At 43.7% G+C, this 25517-nt stretch overlaps 1 protein-coding gene across 2 annotated transcripts in view; it reads right to left on the bottom strand.

Annotated features, from left to right (window-relative positions):
- SPTBN1 (spectrin beta, non-erythrocytic 1) overlaps positions 1–25517 on the bottom strand; it is a 168996-nt gene that overhangs the window by 100824 nt on the left and 42655 nt on the right. Inside the window, exon 1 of one of the 2 annotated variants that reach the window (XM_021707515.1) lies at positions 25088–25498. The exons of the other annotated variant lie outside the window; for it this stretch is intronic. Within the exon in view, the coding sequence (XP_021563190.1) occupies positions 25088–25196 (109 nt within the window). The 5' untranslated portion in view covers positions 25197–25498. Of the gene's footprint in view, positions 1–25087; positions 25499–25517 lie in introns of those variants that run through there. 2 annotated transcript variants of the gene reach the window in all.

Raw genomic sequence — 25517 nt, 5'->3', positions numbered from 1 at the left:
CTAGAGAGCTTCAGTGATTTGCCCACAGTCACAAAGCAAGCACAGTTCCACGAGTCTGACACCACAGCCCTCACTACCCTAAACAGAGTTCTATACTAGCAAGGACCTTAGGCCTGAATGCAAGTTTCCCCCCACCTAAAGGGAACACACACTGAACTGAATTTCTTAAAGTATCCTGTAACCCTAAATTCTGACAATTCCCGCCGGGCTCAGTGGCTCAGCCTGTAATCCCACGCCTTTGGGAGGCTGAGGTGAGTGGATTGCCTGAGCCCGCGGGTTCGAGACCTCATCTCTATAATAAATCAAAAAATCAGCCAGGCGCAGTAGCGCGTGCCTGTAATTCCGGCTACTCGGAAGGATCGCTGGAGCCCAGCAGGCGAGGCTGTGGTGGCCACTCCAGTCTGGGCGACAGAGTGAGACTCCAACTCAAAAAAAAAAGTTCCGACAATTTCAAAACTGGGAGTTTCACATAATCCAGTACAGATGCACTCATCAGAAAGAATCCTCCATATTCTTAAATGTTCTTTCAATTCCATCAGGCTCTCTCTTCTAGTCCCATCAAGGAGGGTGCTCCTCTCCCCTGCCTGACACCTGAGCGGAGTGCAATTCACCTTGCTACATCAAGGAGTCCTTGCTCTCACACACTGGACCAGACCCAAGTTCAACATCTTCCTTTTGAAGTGTCACCTTTAGCCACAGCTAAACATCCCTTACTCTCTCTCATCCCAAACCCCCATTCAAATGCTTTCTTTGACCCTAGAACCAGTGAACCAAGAAAACTAGTTTTGTAATTGCTTTGCCATCATGTCTTCTAACAAACAGATGAAACAGTTTACCACTGCATCTGTTTTTTTAAAAGCACCAGTGTCAACTCAAGACTTTGAGCAAGTTCAAGTTACACATAACCAGACTTCCAGATGTGTTTCTCCTTCACCTTGGTTTCCAAAGCTGCTCTGTTCTTGCCCTGATAATTACAGGTACCTCACGCCCCCAACGATGGCACAGCACGTCCACAGCCAGGGAGAGTGAAGAGCTTGCTGTCTGGCAAGGGTAAAATTCTTCAATAGGATGTGGAGGCAAGCAGAGTCATTAATTAATAAAAAGTATAGCTTGGGGTAATTAGCAGTAGCAACAGAAATGTTTAGCTGAGCTTCCTCTTTTTATCTCGGGGCAGTTCCTATGGACAGATGCTCAAGATTAATGAAGTTTAATGAGACCTGCAGCAGCTGGCTAATTAGTCAGTGAGGAGGAAGCAGTAACGACAAGGGAAAAAGGTTTTTGCTCCTGTTATTAGCTCAGGCCTGGAACAGTTTTTAGACTGTGGGCTGGACTTTCAGCCTCAAAATGGTTCCAGGCAAATAAAAGTGCCCCCCCCCCAAAAAAGCAAAGAAACGAAGGCATGAAGGCTAAATGCTGGAATCCCCAGCCTGGAAGGAGTTACTGCAAAAGCCCAGAGGCAGCAGCAGCTCAATCCAGCCATGATTCCCTCAAAGGCAACACCGAATTCCGTCAGTGCCAAAGGACACCATGTCCTGGGCAAGCTGGATAGTCAATATCTTGTGTCTCACAAAAGCCCTTACGGAGAATTCGCGATTGGGAGCGTCGCCCACCCCTCAACACGAAGCATATGCAAAGGGTCACTACAAAGGAGGAACAAAATGAATGCCTGTGCACAAGCCCACTGCTCGCCACGCTGCACTTGTATTACCATTACCTTTGCTGTTAGTTAGCTTGGGTTAGCCATTCCACAATGTATATATTTCAAAACAACATGTTGTAAGTGATATAGAACTTTTAGCTGTCAAAAAAATAAAATTTTTAACAATTTTCATGTGTGTGTCTCTCATTCTGGCTCCCCCAGGCCTATACTTTTAGAAGTGCACAGTAGAAACACAAATCCTCTCAGAATCAACTAGTTACTACTGGCAAGTTTTTTTTGAGTTGGAGTCTCACTCCATCGCCCAGGCTGGAGTACAGTGGCACGTTCACAGCCACCCCAGCATCGACCTGCTGGGCTCAGGCAATCCTTCCACCTCAGCCTTACAAGTAGCCGGAACTACAGGCACACACTACCATGCCCGGCTAATTTTAAAAAATTTATTGTAGAGATGAGGTCTTGCCAAGTTACCCAGCCTGTTCTCGAACCTGTGGGCTGGGATTACATGCCTGGCCACCACTGGCAATTTTAAACTACTCATTCTGTTAACAAACAATGTGAGAGGGAAGATTTTTTTGTTAAAGGCTGAGAATATGAATATAGTACGAATAAAACTCCCCAATACACACAGGCGCGCATATGCGCGCGCACACACACAAATAAGCAGCTGGTGACAATACTACTGATCCTCCCAATTCACAAGGTCTATGCACTGAACTGTAGTCCCAATAATGCTCTTTATGTATTCAAGAAACAGACTATAAGAGCCAGTGCAGACACACAAAATGAAGGGTGCCCAGGCAGGGTAGCTAGAAGCCTCTAGAGGTTCCTGGTTTACTAGGAGCTTCAGTTGCTTTTTAATTTCACTTATAGTCCATTCTACCTTCAACCTTTACTACTCAACACACCACCAAGAAACAAAATCTCCTCATATATAAAGTCAACCCACAGTAACCTTCAAGTGGGTTCTACTTTAAAGAAAAACAGCCTCATAGCCACTGCTGTCATGAAGAGGACATTCTAGGTTTCTGTCTGTCTTCCCCACGGGCGCCAGAGGCTGTCAGAACCAGCCTGGAAACCTCTCTCCTATATGGCCTCACTGTAAATGAAAATAGTCCCCTGTTAATTATTTACACAGAAAAGGTCACACAGGTTTGTCCTAACAATAGCAGAGAGCAGTTCTCATCTGCAGGTTTTACTCTGGAAAAGGAGAAAAGAAACACCCATTCAAGTTCAGCACAGAGGTCCACAGTCAATAGTTAATTGCTGGAGGCTATTTACTCTTAGGATCTCCCTGTCACATTGTACTTTCTGGCAAGGCCTGAAAACAATAGAGTCATTTTAGTCTTTTAATGCATTGGCTAAAACCGGTTCCTACATTCTCATTAGTTCTCGTAAAACTTACATCATACCTAAACCCAGAGGTCAACAGGCAGGAGTTAGGGACTCACAGAGGCACTTTTCACAGCCCCGTGCATCAGATCTATCTTCCCACTTCAAAAACAGGACCAGTCAGCAACACTGAGTTCCCTGAATGTGTTTCAGTTAGGTGAGGATCTCGTCTGTCCATAGTTTGGGTATTAAGAGAGCAGGAGAGTAAGTAAGAAGCAAGCAGGACATGTGCTTACCACACTAATGCTACTATACAGAGATGAAGTGCCCCTAAAGGGTGCCACGGTCTCTATAAATGAAATGTGAAAGATACACAGTGTAGGTGTTGCCAGAAATTTTTGGTATGTGACATTCTGTGGTTTACCCAATTAACGGCCACACACTGTCATCTCACAGAGTCAATCTTAAAAGATGGTGGCTGATAACTTGGAACTGTATGCTCTACTGTATTGATACTCTTAACTGAGGGGAGCCACAGGTCAAATGGAAGCTGTTATATAATCTATTCTATGTGCCGCTGGTCACATCTCTTTCTACATTTTAAGCACATTGTGTCTCAAAGTAGAGGTAAATGAGAGCACCAGAGTGATATAAATTCATAATAAGTTTCATTCTCAAAAGAACAAAATGGAAGTATATAACATACACATTCATACAAGAGGATGTCTCTAGATCACCTCAAAAGAAAACTTCTAGGGAAAAGGCATACAGCAGTGACATGGCACCTTTCAGTCTAGCAATGTCAGGCCTTCCTAGGAAAGGTACACACACACTTTTCTGGACAAAGAGGGCAGAGAAGTAAACAAACCCAGCATTCACCAACGCAACAATCCCAAGAGGAGTCCTGCGATTCTGGACTCTCTGAGCAACAGACTTCACACACACACACACACCACCAGGAGATGATTGTCCAGGCCAGATTAAATCACTTCTGGAACTAGGCAGGGTGTAAATAATAAACAATTTGCTTCTCTTGATGTCAAATATGGAACATAATTAAGCAGCAAGCAAAATTAAGTTTGTGATTTTAGGGTATAATAGGTAAGGAGAAACCGGTGGCCCTCTGAAAACTGTCTAGATCTGCCAAGGGAAGACCCAAAAGGTGGCCTGGAAAGAATATACAAACAGCAGCTGAAAGTCTTCACTTATGCTTGGCAGCAGCAGCCAACCAAAAACAGGGATTATCTGTTTTATTCACACATGGCCATCACAGAACAAAAGGCCACTTTGCCTAAATATACCAACAAATGCTCAAGCAGATGAAAGTATTTAAAGTCAAGAAAAATCAAACTCCAAGAATCTGAACATAAGATGTGGTTTTTTGGTCCAACTCCATGCTCCTAGTAATGCCATCACCTTTGAAAACTGCTTTAGGGTTGCTTTCTGTCTAGCCAGTGCCCAGTGCCTCAGCAGTGAACACTACACTTTTAACTCCCAAATGCAAGTTCAGTCCCAGGACCCTTCATTCCAGATTCTCATGGGTACATTACAAATAATTTTGCATACTGCAAAAATACAAATCAAGAGAGTGTGTACTGTCAGCTGAATCGCTTTGAATTTGGAATCAACAAAGTAAACTACCATCAAAGGAAAGGGAATAAAGTCTTCCAAGATTAGGCAAGGCTTGAACTTCACCTTGCATTCACCATGCTGCCCTTTGCTACCACCACCAATTAAGAGTGAGAGTCTTAGCAAATCCTTTCAGGTTGGAAAAGGATCAGGAATTTCCACTTCTCAGCAATTGCTTTCACCAAGACAGGTTTCCCAGGTCCTAAAAAAAAAGGTTAATCTGAGATCTACATAAGCATGAGGGAAATGCCCCTGAATGGTTGAGAACGCAGAGCCTGGAAACAGACAGCCTGGACTGGAATTCCAGCTTCACTTATAAGTTAAATGTCCTTGGGCAAAGCATCCTTTGTACCTCAGTTTCCTCATCCTCAAAATGGAGATAATATTTATTGTTAAGTCAGTAGGCTGAGTTGGTGGCATGGGTGTGCAAAGAATTGCACACAAATTAGATTACAAAAAGAAAAAGTTTACTTAGAAAGTAGATCAGAGAAAAAAGCATGGATCCATCTCTCCAATATTGGAGAGGAGTCCAGATGCTTAAGGAACATTTGGTAGCAAATGTTTGAGATTGAAAGCTTTTAAAGCTTTTTTTGGGTGGGGAAGCATTCACAGAAACCGACATGGTGATGGGGTCTGTTTCTCCCATCTCTGACAACAGGATAGATGGGTGGGTCAGTCACGAGAACATAGACAAATGTAGGCCAGTAGCTGGTTGGGTGGGTCAGTCCCAGGTAACTAACCACATAGATGAGAAGAGTTAGGCGGTAAATAAAAGACAAATTCTTGGGAGATGTTTTGTTTTGTTTTTTTTAGTTGGAGTCTCATTCTGTCACCCAGGCTGGAGTGCAGTGGCACACTATGGCCACCGCAGGCTCAACCTGCTGGGTTCAGGTGATCCTTCCGCCTCAGCCTTCCAAATAGCTGGAACTACAGGCGCTCGCCACCACACCCAGCTAATTTTTCGGTTTATTGTAGAGATGAGGTCTTGCCGTGTTTCCCAGGTTGTTACAAACCCTGGACTCAGGCAACCCTCTTGCCTCCACCTCCCAAAGTGCTGGGATTACAGGTGTGAGCCATGATGTTAATCTTAATGTCGCTCTTAATGTCTTGAGATGTTAATATTAATGTCTCAGGACTCGCCCAGGGTTCCAGGAAAGGATTATTGTCATGTATGAGCTTAAGGTGACCAGAAAAAACTCCATTTTGGGTGCTGTCCTTTCACTTGTCTCACAGGGATGTTGTGAGGAGCCTATGAATCAATATTGCAAAGTACAATGAACAGCGCTTGCACAAGGTGACAAGGTGACTAGCAAGAAGTCTTAGCTGCTGTTACTGTGAACCACCATCACCACTACCTATGCTAGGCTAGAGTTTAGGTAGAAACCTACTTTCCTTCTCTCTATGCGTGAGAATATATATACCTTCTCTTTTGCTTTCCTTCTCTTTGACAGTCCATTAGTTTCCCCCAAAAGACTGATTCTGTGAACCCAGTGAGGCAAAAGGAAAAAATGCTTACATTTTAGCAGCGGGTATCTACCCAGCAGAACCTTGGAGGAGCACTCAGTAAAATGAAAGTGACCACAGGCTGGGTGCCGTGGCTCACGCCTATAATCCCAGCACTTTGGGAGACCAAGATGAGAGGATTGCCTGAGCCCATGGGTTCAAGACCAGTCTGGGTAACTTGGAGAGACCTTGTCTCTACAATTAAAAAAATAATAATAGTTAGCTGAGTGTGGTGGCATGTGCCTGTAGTCCCAGCTACGTAGAAGGCTGAGCCTAGCAGGCCGAGGATGTGGTGGCCATAAGCGTGCCACTGCATATTCCAGCCTGGGTAGCAGAGTGAGACTCCAACTCAAAAGAAAACAAGAAAGAAAGTGACCATGGTGTGGTCATGCATTTATCTGCAGGGACCTTCAAATCTGTATCAGATGTCTATAATACAAGTCTAACAGGTGAGAGAACCAGAAGCAAGGCATTTGCCCAAGGTCATTTCACCAACACCAGCTGCCAAGCAGCACCTGATGCCTTGAAGCTGAGACAAGAGTAGCTGGACGCTGGCTGACAAAAAGGAGGCAAACCCCTCAACTAATAATGAGCACTAAGAATTGAAATAGAAGAGGTAAATGCACATCCCTTCCCCAGGTAGACTTCTAGCCATTCCCCCAATGTGCTCCACAGTTTCATGACTCCCTCTGGTCATATCCCACTCCCACCCCAAAGCACCCTTCATCTCATAATCGAATCCTGGCCATAGTTAAAGTTGCAGTTCAAATGTCAATTTCTCCAAAATGTCTCTCCCACCTCCCACAAGCAAATAATTTTATTTGCATGTCTTGAAACACTTTCTACCTACCTAGTATTTCCTTTTAGAATGGATTTTGAGACAGTGTTTGTCCCTAACAGGCCTGTGTTTCCAGTATGCTCAAGACTAGAGCCTTGAAACCCACCTGCATGAAAAGGGGGGTGGATTCAATGGCTCCTTCATACATCTTAAAAGCTATTAGCATGTTCTACAAAATGATCTGCCTTTATTCATTTTTGCTTGCTTTCTATTTTAGAGTTGTGGGGCACATAAGAGAGTTGTTACATAAGTAAACTGCATGCAGGCGAGGTTTGGGCTTCTAGGGAGCGCTCTCTCCCCCAGTAGTGAACACGGTACCCAATGGATGGCTATGCGCCTCTTATCCCTCTTCCCTCTCTCCCTCCTTTAGCAGTGCCCAGCATTCGTTATTCCCACCTTTGCGCAGAACTCATTCTTAGCAAATTAGGAGGCACGTGCTAATCTTCTCCCACAGCCAGTATGCCATGGTGTATCACCAAGAGCACATTACAAACAACTGGCTTCCAGGCTTTGTCAGGTGAGTTTGGAGGACAGGTTCTACTTCTTCACCAAAATACTAGAGAGTAAAGAAATTGAAGCAACAACCAGAGCCAACAGCTATTTGCCCAGGCCTATATACACCTGCCATCAATGTTCCAGCTTTAAGCCATTAATTGAGCCAAAATAGCAGCAGGAAGAAGAGGCAGATCTGGGGGATTACAGGACTAAAAAACAGACCATCACCCTTACCCACCTTTCCCCCAACTCTGCTGCCATAACTGAATCAAATTGAGAGCATGGTACCAACTTGGTACCATAAACTGTACCAAATTCTGGGCGCTGCCCTGAGTACCCACCCAGACATGTTTATGATACAGGTTGATTCCTGTCTCAGGAGAAAGGAAGAAAGACAAGGTTCTCACGGCTGCCTAAGCAGAGGCATGTTGGGTATGTACAAATGTGTACATATTTCCCCTCTCCTGTTGGTTCAGAGGCTTGTGGACACATTCATATGAGTCCTTAATACCTTGAAGTGAGCCGTCATGGAGTCTGGCTGCCACTGAGTCACTGCTTCATTGCATCACAAAGATATTTGCTATACCTCATAAGCAACTCAAAATCCAGAGTCCTCACAGTCACTAGCAGTGGTTCTATAGCCATGTCTCTATGCACAAGAAGATCCTGATATGCTAATGTTCAACATCACCTGAATTTAAACTATGGCTGAAGGTATATCCCCCCAGTATACCCTAACTGCTGTTACCAAAATACCCTAACTATATCTACATGTGGGTAGATGTCATTTCTATCTTTCAAGATAGGCAGATGTGGTATTCCTCCCAACAATATCAATAAAAAGCAAATTAGCAGACTGCATTTTTTTAAAGATGTGGGGTACAAGTAAGGATTGGGTACATAAGTGGCTTACATACAGATGAAGTTTGGGCCTCCCAATGGCCCTCACTTCGCCTGGATTAAGATCAGGCATCCTTATGGATGTTATGTGTGCCCCCATACCCAGCAGTGTCCTGCTACTGCCATTCTCTTTCCTGCAGTATTATACTAGATGTTCAGGGCCCACTCATGAGAAAGAATACGTGGTACTCAGTTTTTTGTTTTTGTGATAGATCACTGAGTATGACAGACTCTAAATTCATCCAAGGTGTTGTAAAGTCCATAATTTTGTCCTTCTTTATGGCTGCTTAATATTCCATTTGTGCATATGTGCCACATTTTAAAAAATCCAGTCCACTTCTGATAAGCAGCACAGTTGGTTACACATTTTCGCTATCATGAATAGAGACTGCATTTTTTTTTATTTTTTGTTTTTTGAGTTGGAGTCTCACTCTGTTGCTCAGACTGAAGTACTGTGGCACGTTCCTGGCCACTGCAGCCTCGACCTGCTGGACTCCGGCGATCCTTCCGCCTCAGCCTTCCAAGTAGCTGGAACTACAGGCACGTGCTATCACGCCCGGCTGATTTTTTATTTATTGTAGAGACCTGCCAAGTTGCCCAGGCAGGTCTCAAACCCACGGGTTCAGGCAATCCACTCGCCTCGGTCTCCCGAAGTGTTGGGATTACAGACTGCCACCAAGCCCAGCCCAAGACGGCATCTTCTTAATGGAACGATTTACTCATCAATACCAAGAGTCTTACCAGAAACTGGTATTAGAGAAACCTAATTGGTAAGCCTTCCATTTTTCAGCTGTGTCTTCAATCTGTCACTAGGATAGGTGTGATACTTAAACCCCATGAATCTGGCTGAATCACTAATGAGAATGATCAAATACACAACGCTCTGAGTTTAAAACAAAAATTAAAATCGGCACAATCTACCCAAGTGCTGATGGATGTGCACACCACTTCAGACAAAGCACACGCTTCTAAGTTCACAGAAATGTTGAAAATGGCCCTTCTTCACAGTTGCCCATTGTGTCACTCGCTGACTCAATGATGCTGCCACCTCAATTCACCTTTCTGGTCCTCGGGTTGCTCGACCCATAGAGCAGATATGATAGCCCCTACCTCTCAGGGTTACTGAAGGAATAAGTAATATGTGCAAGAGGGTGCTTGGTTTACACCTGGCTCACACTGAAAAGCCCCAAAAATGTTTCACAAAAGTCATGTTCAATGCAGGAGAAAGAAATTTGAGATTTAACTTTTACACTACAGGCATCAGCAGGTGCATAAGCAATGTGGTGGAAAGGGTGTGACCTCAGATTCCAAACCAGACTGCACCGACCTGGGCCCTCACAGGATCACTGGTTCAACACGTGGCTGACTCCAGCATGACCCGTCCTAAACACAGGGCTGGCACGGAATGCCTTGAGAGCAGCAGCTTATAAGCAACTGATGGGCTTTCCGACTCTGGGTGAGAAGAGCAAACCTCCAGAGAAGGAGAGAGGAAACCACATCATAAACATCACCACTCTCAGCGGAGGTTGCTTACTGAGCAGCTGGGACTGGGGAAGCTGCTTCAAAACAGACTCGAAACTATGAAGGCTGCTGCTAGAAGACTTTGGTCCAACTGCTCCTTCCACACCCAGTCACATTAAATGCTCCCAAGAAGATAACTATCTCTGGGGAAGCAGGGTGAAGTAATGGTTTAATGCTAGGGCTTTGTGAACAGACAGCCAGGTGTGAAGGCCAGCTCCATGTAATAGGTATGACACTCAGCAAGTTACTTCATCTCTCCAAGCCTTGTTTTCCTCATCTGTAAACAGAGATAACTCCTGACCCTATCTCTAGCAGTCTTCTGATTACGAAAGAGATAATGCATACAATAAATAGCACAGTCTGGTGTTCCATAAATGTTGGTTGTTGTTACTGGAAAGGTGTCTGTTTCCTTCATCAGACACACACCAGCCCAACTGAGTGGCCCTGAGAACAAAGACAGCCTTGATACTTGTTTCCCCCCATAAAAATTTATTGGGTTTGATTGTGTTTATTTTTCATAGGGGTATACATTATTGTAACTGATTCTCACAGCAATCCAGGAGTGGGGAGGACAGGTGTTCTCCATTTTGCAAGTATATAAAGCACCCTCCCTTCCTTAAATATACCCGTTCAGATCCTTTTACAATACCCAGGGCTGCTTTCCTGTCTCGTGATTTGTTTGTGGGCTTTTTGAGGGCAAGGATAGCCCTAAGTGCCTAGCAGCAGACAGAATCCCTCCATAGGCTGAACATTAAAAGGAGGCTGAGTCAATGTTAAGAGTCATAATTATTCTAATGGTCAGGTCTCCTAGTCAAACAGGAGTTTTGTTAGTCTTTAACATGGGAAACTTTAGTAAATGAGTTACACTGCGAGTTCCCACTGGGGGAGGAGGAACAAAGAGAGAAGATCCCAAATCAACTGCTGAATCAACACATGACCTGTGCCTCCCTTTCCTCTTCCAGAAACACTGAGCAGAGGAACTGTTCCTTATCAAGTGAAGAGGGAGCAAGAATCAATGACATAATTAATGTTTGTAGGCAACTATGAGCTCATAGGGAAATGAGGTAAGAAAGGTCGTTTCAGAATCACTTGATGACAGCTACGGCTGAGATGAGTATCTGGTGGGATCTGGACCCACCTTCCCTCTAACTCCCAGTACACTGTGGCAAACACTAATCAAGGCAGAGCCCCTTCCCACTAGCAGTGTTCCTGAGGCTCAAACCCGGCGGTTCACAGGGCTCCAGTGTCCCTCCCTCATCTTCAGTCCTCTCTCTTTTCAAACACCCACCTCAACTCACTAACCTAATAGACTGCAGTATGTGGTTCTGTGGCCAAGAACTCCTAGCCAAGCTGGTTATAGGCAAGCCCAATGCTGAATGACTATGACTTCCAAAAATTGCTTCCTTGTGTATCGAGGAAAAAATAACCTCCCGTCTCAAAATTGAAATCATATACGTATATTTGCAGAGGAAAAACAAAGATTCTTTTTTAAGGGGGTGGGGATTAGGAGGCGCCAAGGGTTGGGAAGTAGTTCATGGGCCAAAATTTCTTTTCTTTTAGCTATTTCTTCAGTTTAAAAGGCAAAGTTTGCACATTAATATGTACGTTATCTAAGTTTCTGAGGCCCTACCCCTATTTGCTCAGTGTGATTTAACTGCCTGGCTTCTAGAAAAGCATTACTCATGCTGTTATCTCTGTAAGCAAAGACCCATTACAAAAGTTGTGTTCATTTTATGGTCATACACTATAAAAGCCTGAATAGCTACCACACCTAGAAGAATGGCTATCAATTTCCTGGGGCTCATTTTTACTATGTAACTAGATGTTATTAGTGTAACCCTAAAACTTTCTCCTGGCCCAACTATTTTTGCCCTATTCCACACAAAAGGAAAAAAAAAAGGACAATGTGATGTCTGCTTCTATCTCGCACTTCAGAACTGTAAACTTCCCTCTTCTCTCCTCACCACCAAAGTTAATTCTCAGCAACCTGCAAGAGTTGTAGAGGAAGTCCACAGGTAGGAGGTTTCTACTTCAGAGCTGGGGGTAGAGGCTGCCACTAGGGTCATATTAAATTTCATTTTATAAAAAAAAATTTTTTTTAAAAAAGGATATACATATTGCCCTTGGAGAGAAAATATTTAAACCTTTACTTCCTGAAATGCTTGTTTGCAAAACAGGCCCTCAATAAATATATGCTGAATTGTATTCTCTTTAAAAAAAAAGGGTTCGTGACCCACCTGGGCAGGTAAGACCTCATAAGACCTCATCTCTACAATACATCAAAAATTAGCTGGGCGTGGTAGTGTGCGCCTGTAATTTCAGCTACTCGGAAGGCTGAGACGGAAGGATCGCCGGAGCCCAGCAGGTCGAGGCTGCGGTGGCCGGGAGCGGCCACTGCACTCTAGTCTGGGCGACAGAGTGAGACTCCAACTCAAAAAAAAAGTGGGGGGGGGGGGGAGATAGGCCCAGCCTAAGCCCTTCCTGCAGTTATAGTTTAGCCACATCATAGACAAAATCATTTTCATGAGTGATTCATTCTTTCATTCAACACATCATTTACCAAGTGGCTCTTTTTTCTCAGGGGAGAAGAGGCAACTGGGAGGAAAGACCAGCTAACTCACTTTAAAACAACTATGTGCATATTACTGATTACATTACTTTACTCACTCACTCATGCTTTATTCATGAAACATTTACTGACATGCCATCACTAGGAAGGAATACAGAGATGAACAAATACACACAAACACAGATGCTGTCCTCCTGGGAGTTCACAAATATTCACTGAGTATCAGGCACATAATAAGAGGCATCTTTATATAAAATTGGGGTGAGTCGCCACCCAGCGTGCCTGGGACTGAGGGAGACTCCCCGTATGCGGCATGTTTAATGCTAAAATCCCAAAAAATCTAGCCAACCTGGATGAGTTGGTTACCCTACAAGTACAATTACAATATACCTTATTTAATCCCCACAACTACTCCCAAGGACCATTTATTCTTCCCAGAGGAAGAAAATGAGGCCCAGTGAAGCCGCTGGTGGAGCCAGGATTTGAATGCTGGCTTTTGCGAATCAATCCACGGCCCATATGCTTCCCACCATCCTTGTTTCTGAAATGAGAGAGAAAACGCCCCGCAGTCCTTGCCAGCCTACGCCCCCACCCCCGCCACACCACCACTGCTGGGTTCTGAACTACTTTCCTCCACGACTCCCTTGCCTCTCCACGCCCCACTCTCGACCACAGATTTCGGACAGCTGGGCTTTCATCTGCTTGGTAGTTGTTTCCAGATAGTGTATAATCTCCCTCTGCCACTGCAGGGCTGAATTTTACAGCAAGTCGCTTTAAACCTTTAGAGGAATAAACGTCTCCTTCATTAGAAATCAGGGCACCATTTTCTAGCACCAGAAACACACTTTGCGCTAGACTTTATTCACATCTCAAAGACTATATACACTCAAGCTAGCCATCAACAGGAATTCACTGGCATTTAACAGTTCAACAGACTAGACAGACGTTCAAAAGACACTGCATACTTTAAAACAGACATTCAAAAAATAAACAAATAAAAATAAAATAGACCTTCAAAGATTCTCTTACTTAAGAAACATAATTCAAAATGCTAAGGCAACATTCCACATTTGGTCTTCTACAAACTTGGTTGTAACCACCATTTGCATGTCAATGCCACCAAAATAATATTTATGGTTTTTATAGGATTTCAGGCAAAACATATACACACCCTTGCAACCAGTTTGTGTTTAAAACAATAGCTGACTCCCAAAACTCCATCACAAATGCACCCTTGGTGGGAAGGAGATTCCCCCAAATAATGACACAGCCTATGCAATTTCCTTGCCACCAGGGAAGAACAGAGCCTCTGGACTTTTTATTTATGTTTTGCTCACATTCTTCCTGAATAAAGCATGCCTCAGTGATCCTCAAATTAACTTTCCACTTGCATCATTTCAGCATTAAAAAGGGACTTTAAGGCCAGATCTCTCACAAGGCCTTTGTGAAACCAAATATAGGCCAGCCTGTGTCTCCATGCTGCTGTGATTACTGTATTTGCTACTTAAAGGTCTTGTGCCACTTGAAAATGGGGTTGAGGGAGAGAGAGAAAGGCTGAGAAGGGCCTTTCAAAAGCAAACACAGTGGAGGCATTCAACATAACCATGAAGGGCGGTTAATATTAGTTTGGCTACAGTAGCCCTTGCTGACAAAGGCAGCTCTCTAACAAAGTGCTGGATGCTCTGGCTTCAGCAGTAGCTGTTCCAGATGCTTTTTATGAACCTGGGGAGAGGCACCACCATTATGACCTTCAACCTACATCAAAAGTCACCAGGCCCAAGTGACTGAACTTTGTGTTCTTTCTGAAGGAGAAAGGGAGTGATTCGGTTGGGTGCATTTTCAGGCAAACTAAACACTCTTCTAACAAGCTGAAGGAAACCACACCCAGAACAGGTTTCTGGGGTGGGGGTGGTGATTGAGGCACTCCACTCAAGTTCAAAAGGCTCACCCCTTGCTGGGACCTGCTTAGCCATTTAACCGAGACCTGTAAAAATAATGGCGGCTGTGGATTACTGAGCCCTTACTCTGTACCAGGGACTGTGCCAGTTACCACAGAGAATCTCACCCAATTCTTAGAACATCGAATTCTCAACCCATAGACGAGGAAATAGGCTCAGACTGGTAAATAACTGTCCTGATTTGGAAAGCAAATTGGCAATATTTGGCAAGAAGCATACCAATAATCCACAAAGGAAAAGCTTAAAATGTTAAGCAAAAAATAAAAAGCCAAGACAAAATTGATCTATATCATGATTATAACAGTTTTAAACTACGTGTGTGTATACGTATGAACTGTCAAAATGTTAAAATTTGCTGGACTTGCAGAATCTTGCATGAACTATTATTCAGTTTTTATTTGAGGGTGTCAATACTGTTGTGAAATAATACATTTTTTAAAATTCTGGAGTAATGCAAAGTAACAGCTAGAAATTTAACTTAGTCCATTAATGACTTTCAGTCCTGCCTCTGAAAGAAATCACCTGAGTCACCTCTTGACTACTGCTTTCACTGCCCATGCCCTTTCTGTCTGGAAGGTTCTGGAGTGGTGCCAGTCAAGAACAGAGGTTCCTTATCTCCTCCACACTTTTCTTTCTTCTAAGGGCCACCCGCAAGTTTCAGCAGGTTTTCTTTCTCTTGTACCTAATCAATAACCAGTCATTTTAAAGCTTCAACTGCTGACTCAAAGGAAACGAGCACTTTTTAAGTAACTTTTTTTTCACGTATTTTTTTTTCGAGTCGGAGTCTCACTCTGTTGCACGCTACTCATGGCCACCGTAGCCTTGACCTGAAAAGCTGAGGCGATCGTTCTGCCTCAGCCTTCCAAATAGCTGGAACTACAGGTACGCACCACCATGCCTGGCTAATTTTTTTTTTTTTTAATTGTAGAGACGAGGTCTTGCCAAGTTGCCCAGGTTGGTCTCGAACCTGTGCGCTCAGGCAATTTTCTCACCCCGGACTCCCCAAGTACTGGAATTATAGGCGAGAGCCACTGCGCCCAGCCTTTTTCACATATTTCAAATCCACTTTTAACACCAAAACCTGACAACTGCTAGATAAGGCACTGCATGAAACTACACTGAAATCTAACCAACTTCAAGGAGCACCACATTCATTTAAAATAGGATCATTCTGCTAAGATGAAATGTAGGGGAAGGGGCATACTTTTGCTTTGTTTTTTAAAAAATAGTTTAAGAGTATTTGAAAGGTTTAAGTCATAAAGCAGGCATAGCATAATACATCTCTACTTTCAAGGATACTATACTGAAATTCTGGAAACATTTAGAGAACTGGTCCAGAGAATTTTTCTAATTCCCTATTAATATCAAATGGGTAAATGAAAAGAAACTGTGTTTTTTTAACCTCATAAATTTCTAGAACTCCAGGATTAGCAAGTAGGAAAATCCCAGCCAAATTCTATAAAGACTTACAAAGCCAGGAATTAAAGCAACCATGCTTTAAAACTCTGTAATCTCCTAGAGCAATACTAAACTTTCTTTAATTAACTATCATACCCAAGATTATTTTTATAGTTAGCTAAAATGATGGAGTTTAAAAAAAAACCAAAAAAACAAAAACCTCCTACACTCAGTGGAACTATTTTCTTCCCTGTTCATAGGGATAGGAAGGCAGGCAGAGATGATTTCCAAGGCAGTGCTTCTTTGCTTTTTTCCTTTTGAGTTGAAGTCTCACTCTGTCACCCAGGCTGGGGTGCAGTGACAGGATCACGGCTCACCGCCTCGAACTCCTGAGTTCAGGGGATCCTTCTACCTCAGACTCCTGAGATAGATACGTACCATCACACCTGGCTACCTTTTTTTATTTTTTGTAGAGACGAGATTTTGCTATGTAACCCAGGTTGGTCTTGAACTCCCGGTCTAAGAGGTTCTCCTCCCCCGGCCTCCCAAAATGCTGACACTATAAGTATGAACCACCAAGCCCAGCATGACAGTGCTTCTTAAATTTGAACAAGCATACGAAGCCCTTGGGAATTTTTTTTTAATGAGATTTTTTTTTTTGAGTTGGAGTCTCACTCTGTTGCCCAGACTGGAGTGAAGTGGCATGCTCCCGGCCACCGCAGCCTCAACCTGCTGGGCTCCGGCGATCCTTCCGCCTCAGCCTTCCAAGTAGCTGGAACTACAGGCGTGCGCTACCACGCCCGGCTGATTTTTGATTTATTGTAGAGATGAGGTCTCGCCAAGTTGCCCAGGCGGGTCTCGAACCCGCAGGCTCAGGCAATTCACTCACCTCGGCCTCCCAAAGCACAGGATAACAGGCTGAGCCCACTGAGCCCAACCAAAAGATGAGATTCTGAATCAGCATGTCTAGAGTGGGTCTCAGAAGCATTTCGAACAAATCCCAAATCATCTGACCACACCTCATAGTTCAAAATTCAAGGAGATTATGTTGTTTCTAAGTTTTTCATTCCAGCAAATGAAATACTGGTCTGCTGCCTCTCCGTCTTAACTGTCATCCTCCAAAACAATCTTCATACCCAGGAGATAGAACAGTCTTTCTTTATATTTAAAAAAAATCCAGAACAAATCACTCTCCTACTTAAAATCCTTCAGTAGCTTCCCACTGCCTGACTTACTTCCATACTCCTTAGCCGGACTCTGACTCACAGGGCCTACATTCTTGGTTCCCCATCCTTCTAGCACCCCTCCTACCATCAAGCCTTGCTCTGTACTCTAAGCTCTTGCCACACTGAAGCTGCCTGAAATCCCACTGCCTGGGTTCCTCACTTCTTGCCTGGATCAAGTTTATTTCCCCACTTGATCCTAATTTGTGAGTCAGCTTGGCCCACATTTCAGTACAGTTGAAACACACTCTTCCTAACTAGAGGACAGCTGCCCATGGAAAACCAGGTAATCAATAAACATGTGTTAATAATAAATAGGATAAACAAAAGAGCAAGTACTGTTTTTTTGGGTTTTTTTTTTGAGTTGGAGTCTCACTCTGTCACCCCGGCTGTAGTGCAGTGGAACGCTCATGGCCACCCCAGCATTGACCTGCTGGGCTCTGGCAATCATTCTGCCTCAGCCTTCCAAGTAGCTGGGACTACAAGTGTGCAATACCACACCCAGCTAATTTTTTATTTTTATTGTAGAGATGAGGTCTCGCCAAGCTGCCCAAGCTGGTCTCGAACCCATAGGCTCAAGCAATTCACTCACCTCAGCCTCCCAAAGTGCTGGGATTATAGGCTGAGCCACTGAGCCTGGCCGCAAGTACTGTATTTTTAAGTAAGTTCTTAGTATTTTATTTCTTGGAATTCTTCTTGCTTTAAAGTAGTATAGATTAGGAATCAACAGCTGAGCTTTTAAATGACAGGTCCTCTATACCCATGAAATGACTTAACTGCCAAATTTTTAATTACGTCAGTCTAGCAAATATTAAAGTTAGAAACATTTGTTTTTTTTATAGCTGGGCCTCAGAGTTGATAGAAACTTGTCAGGCAGGAGGGAGAAAAGGCACCAGGATCTAATGGCTGAAATCCACCTGGGTCCTTCTGATGGTGTGCACAAGAGGTGAAGCTATCATAACTGTAAACTTTAAGCTCTGTCACTATGCACATTATTTTACAGATGCACGTTATTTTACAGAAGAAGGTGAAAAGAAAAACAAAACCTGAAGTCCATATCTGAATTGCTGTACCATATTTACTAGTAGTCAACAATACTGGAATCCTCCCAGTTCACTTATATGTAGAAGTTTTCACTAAAAGAAAATATAATCATGGAAAAAAACAGCCATTCTTCATATTTTTAATAGTGCACGAATGTTTTCAAGGAAACTTCATATAGGTTATGGCATTTGCTGACCAGCACAATCCTGTGAGGTAGACCTGGCAGGTATTCAGGTAGAAAGCAGCACAGATGCCTCCCTTCCAGTTGCCAAGATGCTGGGATTTTTGTTTTTTGGGTTAAATCCAATAGATTACTTATTATGAATATAAGTGAAACAAAGCTTGATGCCTCGCTGAACTATCCTCAGAGTCTACACACACTATTATCTTTATCTCTATGTTTTCTAAACTTACATATCTCATTCTACAGTGGCCCTTGTACCAACACAATAGGGAAACTGGCAGGTAACTGACCCCATTCGGCAGATGAGGTGACTGAGACAGAAGTTAAATAGTTTCTCTAATTTAAGCAAGAGAGAGCCAATTCCTGCCTAAGTGTTTTTGCCACTATTATACAAGTTTGTTCCAAAGCATCCTTCCCCCCAATTCCTCATTCTTCAGTAAGATCAGATATAATATCTCCTCCTGTTTGGAAGAAACTCAAGGATTCTGCTCCTCCATGCCCACCAAAAACTTTTGCAAAGATCATACAAGTGATCCGGGAAGGGAGTGTTTCTCAAACTTTGGTGTGCATCAGAACTGCCTGGCAGGCTAGTTAAACACACTTATTGCTAGGTTTCACCCTCAGAGTTTCTGATTCAGTAGAGGAGAAGTGGGAGCCTGAGAATTTACTTTTCTAGCAAATTCCTAGGTCATGCTGATGATGATCTGAGGACCTCATTTTCAGAACCTCATTTTCAGAACCACTGCAATAAGGCAGTCTATAACACTGACTTCATTTATTTTGCTCTTTAACAAATGTTTAGTGGCCTCTGTATGTAAGACAGGCGATATCAGAGTTTAGTCTTTAGGCTCCCAGACTTTACAAAATGTAGGGAAAACAAAGAAACAAAAAGCAGTATTTGCAAAGCGCAGAATAACCAAGTGCTTAAACTTTCAATCTTAAAAGAAGGGAATTCCAGCAGGGATTCTGACCTCTCCTCCCCCTTGGAATGCTTAGAGTAAGTGGCATCGAACTGAACCTCAAGAGAATGATCCTGACACATGAAATGATTCCCAGCAGAAGAAATCAAGGGAGTAGGGTTGCTCAAGGCAGGGAGATGCAAGGTAGGTTTTAGGGATCATGAGTTCCCTGGAGGAGAAGTGTAGCTGGGGCTGAGAAGGCTGGCTGGAGTCAATGCCAACCAAGACAAATCCTGGAAGTTTTCGCATGGGGGAGTGCTCTTACCAGGGCCCAACTTCAGGGAGACTGGGGCAGCTGCATGGGGTCACTTTAGGAAGCCAGGAAAAGAGACTAAAACAGAAAAAGAAGCAGTGAGGATGTGTACAGACACCTTTACAGGCACAGAGGGTAAAAAGAGGTGATGCCATGGAACAGTTGTCCAGAAAGCTTTCTGAACAGCCAGAAAGGTTATATAGTCTCACTCACCTAAGAAAAGTGCTCTCTCTCCTCAAAAGGAGCTATCTACCATTCTCTTCAATATAACTGGTCTCCAAGAGTCCTTTTAATGGTGTTCCCTGTCAAACACTGGACTGAAGACCCCCCAAAATTGGTGTTCTCTTGATTGTCGATATTCCTAGCTCACCAAAAACTGAGAGCAGCCCATGTCCAGAAATCGGAGCAGTTCTCTGAACACATTAATTTTCCATGCCAGCAAAAGGTATTCGTGACGCCTGGGTGTAGTGACCCAGACAAAACCCACGCTCTGTGGTGCTATGGGGGAGCATCAAATGGGGAGGCAGAAAATCTGAGCTCTTTTCAGACAGGTTGGTCTTAATCCAACTCTGTTTCTTTATCTATAAAAAATAAGAGTATCTACCCTCATAGGATTATTAGTACTAAGGAAATACACATTTATTTAGAATTTATTAGAGACTAGATTTCATGCTGAGTACACTGAATAATCTCAGTTATCTAAGCAAGATTATATATGTTAAAGTGCTGTAAACATTGATAATTATTACTACACCATTCAAAAAGAGTGCTAATTCACAACTTCTAAATATTGAGCTGAAAAACAGCTAAACTGGTAAAAGAAGTTCTGGATTTTTGGGGGGAATGACATCCCACAAAGTTGTCTGGGCTTGTAAAAACAACAGTATTGGCAGGTATCCAGACTAAAAAGCTAACTTATTGTGCTTTCATTAAACCCAAAAAACATTATATTAATCTTGCCTCCTCTCATTTCCCCTCTCCACAAATAACCACTTGTCATCCATTATTTTCACTCTTACATTGGGAAACATTTGAAAGCTATTTGAATTTAAGAACGTAAAGGCAAAGTTTCTTCATGACAAACAATTGTAAACCCAGCAATCTTCTTTCTTTAGGCTTAAGAAAGCAAGCAAGCCAAGCGCAGTGGCTCATGCCTATAATCCCAGCACTTTGGAAGGTCAAAGTAAGAGGACTGTCTGAGCCCAAACTTGGCGAGACCTCATCTCTACAACAAATAAAAAAATTAGCTAGACATGGTGGTGCATGCCTGTATTCAGCTACTTGGAAGGCTGAGGCGGAAGGATCACCTGAGCCCAGCAGGTCAAGGTTGCGGTGGTGACTGTGAGCGTACCACTGCACTCCAGCCTGGGCGACAGTGAGACTCCCAACTCAACAACAACAAAAAAAGTAAGCAAGACAAACATTTAGATGGCAGAACAACTGGATATTAACTGAAACTTAAGAATAAATTTTCTTCATGATTTATCGGTTAAAATCAGCACTATTCTTTCGGCAAGAGTTAAAAAATTAAAACAAAAAAGAAATTCTACAAGACACTCTTAGCATGTAATAAACTTGGGAGTAATACATTTCCATGGCCTGAAGCTCTTTTACCTCTAGATCCTAAAAAAGAGCACTTCATAATTCTTCCTGGTACAAATTCATTGAGCTAAAATAGCTAGAGAAAGCACCTTCTCCAGAAATACAGGTGGGGAATGTCAGGGTCAGGTTGCAAAGTAGGCAGAAAAAGTTCATTCTGACATTTTTCAACTAGATCCTGTCTTCATTACAACCTCACTGCTAGACAGCCAAAAAAGTCAGTGCTGGGGGGGGGGGGCGGGCAGGGAGGCAAGAGAGAACCAGGTTAGGACAGACATTTCACAATGGCACCCAGTCATTTTAAAAAATGCGATATTAATATTAATATCTAGAAGTCTGGAAGGACAAAGTTACTGAACAGTGTGCAGCCTGAGTTCACCCATGCTCATGACCCTGGATGAGCTATTTGCCTTTTTTTATTTTCTTACCTCTAAAATGTTGCAGGTATGTTATCAAGACTAGATAAAATGCCATATATAAGCTCTTACTGATGTGTCTGGCACATAATAAGCACTCAACAAAATCTTTTCGCCCACCAACCCCCACAAAGGCAGCAAGGAGAATCTTTATGGAATAGCTGGAATGTAAGCATAGTCCTTAAAAACTGTAAAAAGGATTTCTATAGGAGGTGGAAGGGTGGGGCATTTGAGGCAAAAGGTGGAAGATAAAGGTGAAACCCAAGGCTGGGTTTTAGGATGAGCCGCCTGCCTGCCTGCCTGCCTGCCTGCCTGCCTGCCTGCCTGCCGCCTGGAAGGTTTGACTGGAATGTAAGAGTTGGAATAAGAAGTATGTGGGGTGGGGCCATTTGGGGGAGAGTCTTTGAATGCCAAGCTAGAGTCTGGAATTTCATTTACACAATGGGCTCCAGCAACTGTTTCTGAGTATGAAAGGAGCATGATGAGTATTCTCCTGTAAGGAGTTAAGCCGATGTGAACTGCAGAGAAAGTATCATAAACCTTTCTGTTACTTCAAACACATTTTTCTGAATATGTGAAGTGGAGTTTTGTTGTTTCAGCATTTATCTCTCACTTTAAGAAGAAAAAACGTAGCCGGGCTCGGTGGCTCATCCTGTAATCCCGCGCCTTTGGGAGGCTGAGGTGAGTGGAATGCCTGAGCCCGCGGGTTTGAGACCCGCCTGGGCAGCGAGACCTCATCTCTACAATAACTCAAAAAATCAGCCGGGCATGGTAGCGCATGCCTGTAATTCCGGCTACTTGGAAGGCTGAGGCGGAAGGATCGCTGGAGCCCAGCAGGTCGAGGCTGCGGTGGCCGGGAGCGGCCACTGCACTCCAGTTTGGGTGACAGAGTGAGACTCTAACTCCAAAAAAAAAAAAAAAGAAGAAGAAAAAACGTGAAAACATAAAAAAGAAGACACCTGAACTGATTCGGAGGAAGGTGATAATTTTGCACGTGAAAATCTGAGAAAGAGGCAGGGGTGTGTGTGTTGGTGGCTAACACTGAAGCTGTCAAGAGTTGAAGAAGCGCCTGTCTTCTTAAGCCAGGAGCCTGCGTGTTGATAAAGACCTCACTCTATATCTCTGTCCCTTAAGTCAATGAGGTTTTGTTTTTATCATGTACTTACTGACCCATAAATCTCTACAAAACTATTTTATCTAAACAGACCAGGTTCATTTTAATATCATTCTCTTCTCATTCAGAACATGAAATCTCATTCTATGGTACTTCCCGAAATTTTGGGAAAATATTTGGAAGTAGCAAAAATGCAGAAATAACTCCCCCCAAAAATCACAGCACTCTCAGGCACAGACACAAATGAATAAATTCATATAGAAGACATTAAAAACCCAAAACAAACTCAAAGAAACATTTTGCCAATATTCAGTGATTAAATGCTAGGTATGATTATACTCAGAAGAGCATAAAAAGCAGCCTTGAGGAATATACAAAATTAAATCAGTAGACAGAACCTATGTTATCAAAAATAACTTGATGATTGGAAGAACTGCAAATACTAAAAGAAATACCAAACCAGGGGTGGAAATTCAAGCAAGGTTTTATCAAAATTCTCCTAAGGTTGTTTAAAATGCAATCAGTTCCATTTGTTCCTAAGGACACTGACAAACGTTTGTAATTCAGAGACCCACCATACTTAAAAGTTAATTCACCCTTTCTCAGTTCCTCAACATGGGTGGTTTTCTGTTATAGAAATACCAACGCTAAACTTGTGCAACTCCTAAGCCACAATATTTAGAAATAAGAAAGTTATCTGGAGCTAGATTAGAGGACAAAGGTCATAGAAAAATTTTTTTAAAAGTCACCACACAAAACATGAAGCCCACTCCTTTTGAAGAAGTTTCCTTGAGAAACATGTATTCAGGGACACATGACGATCTTTTCAAAAATTTACGTTTTACGTGGTCCAGAGAGGACAGTTAAGATAATTTCCTGTGTGTAAGCTCCACCCTTCTCAGCGAGCAGTTTTACAACCATCCTCAACCCTTTCAGAATAACAGCCTTTTGTTATGGGTGGGCCTAAGGGTGCATGCCTCCCCACATCTCTTACAATTTCTCCTGGTTTTGCAATTGTTCTGAGATTACAAGGCATGGGCTGAGGAGAGACTGGTGCTGGTTTTAAGGTCCAGTGCTTTCCCCTTGGCGTCATGACACGATAGAGGGGGAGTCTGGGCCACGGGAAGAGCACATACCCAATTCTCAGGCTACTACACAGATCTGGAAAATGAACACCCCATGCCCACAGCTCCTCTGTTCACTACTTGCAAGCTCTTCTTACCTAAGTTTTCAAAAAGGCAAATTTGACCTTCGAAGAGCTCAAGAGTTATAAACCAAAGAGACACAGAACCATTCCCTAGAGCAAACGGAGCTTCCTCTCAGCCAACTGGCCTAGGAATGCAGCACAGCCTAGCAAATGTTTAAAATCACGTCCTGTTCTGCCTCTTGTTTTCCAAAAAAGTGTCATTACTGTCAATTATTTCACAAGACAAATAAACCAGTGAATGAAATATATCCTCCCCCCTTCCAAATGAAAACATTCTAGGACTGAGCTGCTTCCTTCCTCCTCCTCACAGGAACCACATTTGTGGCACTGAAAAGAGTTAAAATAAGAAACACAGTCCTAGAGCCATTCCCAGCCTACTACTGACTGAAAGGTCTTCCAAAAGGAAGGAGTTCCGTTTTCAGTTATAAACCTTTTTCCACTTATAAATTCCGAAACACTGCTGGCCAGGGCCTGCTGCCTGGGCAGGGACAGCCAACCAAAGCCTGCAGGGGCAGACCCGGCCGCAGGAAAACACACAGAACCCTGATGCACACAGAGTGTCTTCTCTCCCTAAAATATGTGCAGTAAAATATTGAACTCATTCAATTATTTGAGCTTAATACAGACAAGAAACCTGTAACTGATCCAACTAATCCAACCCACAGCACTAGAATGACAATAACTGGCTTTCATTATAAATTACATAGCCCACTAAATTGATGGGAAGGCTCTCCCCCAACACAATACATCAAAAAAAAAATTAAAATTAAGCCTCGGAATCAAAACTGTAATTTACCGAAGGCTGAGGAACAAAAAAGACCACTCCCTCCTCCCCTTTGCTATTGTTCTACAGGACTGGGTCTCGAGCAGTGCACTTTACACCTTTAAGGCTTCCCAGAGGTAAGAGGGTGGGGGTTGGGAGCCAGAGACGACCCGGAATCAAATACCTGCATACGAATAGGTCAACATGCATAGATCTACTGAGATGTAAAGTTAGCTAAAAGGAAAAAAAAATGTGTGTGCTGCAGGCAGCGGACACCTGACGGCCAAGAGAGCCAAAAGGGTACTGCAGAGAGAGAGGGACTCCAAATGGTGGCTTTTCTGGAGTGGAGCGTGAGCAACTGCCTCCAAGTCGTGAATGGGGTGCCCGCAGCCAACCAGAGGCTGTGGGGCCGAGCCGAGCGGCCGCCCTTCTTCATTAGGGTCACGTACCATATGGCACAAATAAAGCCTCAAGAAGCCCGTTGGCACGGCCCCAGGCAGGCCCGGCCTTTGGAAGGAGGCTTACCTTGGAGTTGCTTAAATCTCCCTTCCAGCTGGTTGTAGTTGTAAGGCACCTGCCCCGTGTACGCTGGCGACAGCGGCCCGGAGAGGCTAGACGTCCTCTGCAATTCCATTATGCCCGGCGTGACGCCCAGGCGGGCTGCAGCGTGGAAACCCCGCTCCGGCCCCCTCCTACCCCCATCCAACACGCAGCAGCTTCCGCACCGCTCGGCTCCCCGCCCCGGTGAAACGCGCTGGACCTCACGCGAGCCCCATTCCGGTCTGAAAGTCCAGCAGGGCGATCTGATAGGAAGTTGGCCGCAGGAGCGTCCACCTTAGCCCGTGGCGAGGAGTTCTCACTCAGGCATCTAATTCCGTGGAGCTTTCCTTCCTTCTGTGGCCCTTGCCTAGAAGCTCGAAGTCAATGACCGGGGGGCGGAGGGGGGGGGGGGGGC

The sequence above is a fragment of the Carlito syrichta genome, unplaced genomic scaffold (genome assembly GCF_000164805.1).
Source record: "Carlito syrichta isolate Samal-C Ts95f unplaced genomic scaffold, Tarsius_syrichta-2.0.1 Scaffold119772, whole genome shotgun sequence".
NCBI classification, from domain to species: Eukaryota; Metazoa; Chordata; class Mammalia; order Primates; family Tarsiidae; genus Carlito; species Carlito syrichta.
The sequence above is the reverse complement of the archived record's forward strand: the minus strand, read 5'-3'. Positions and strand labels throughout refer to the sequence as shown.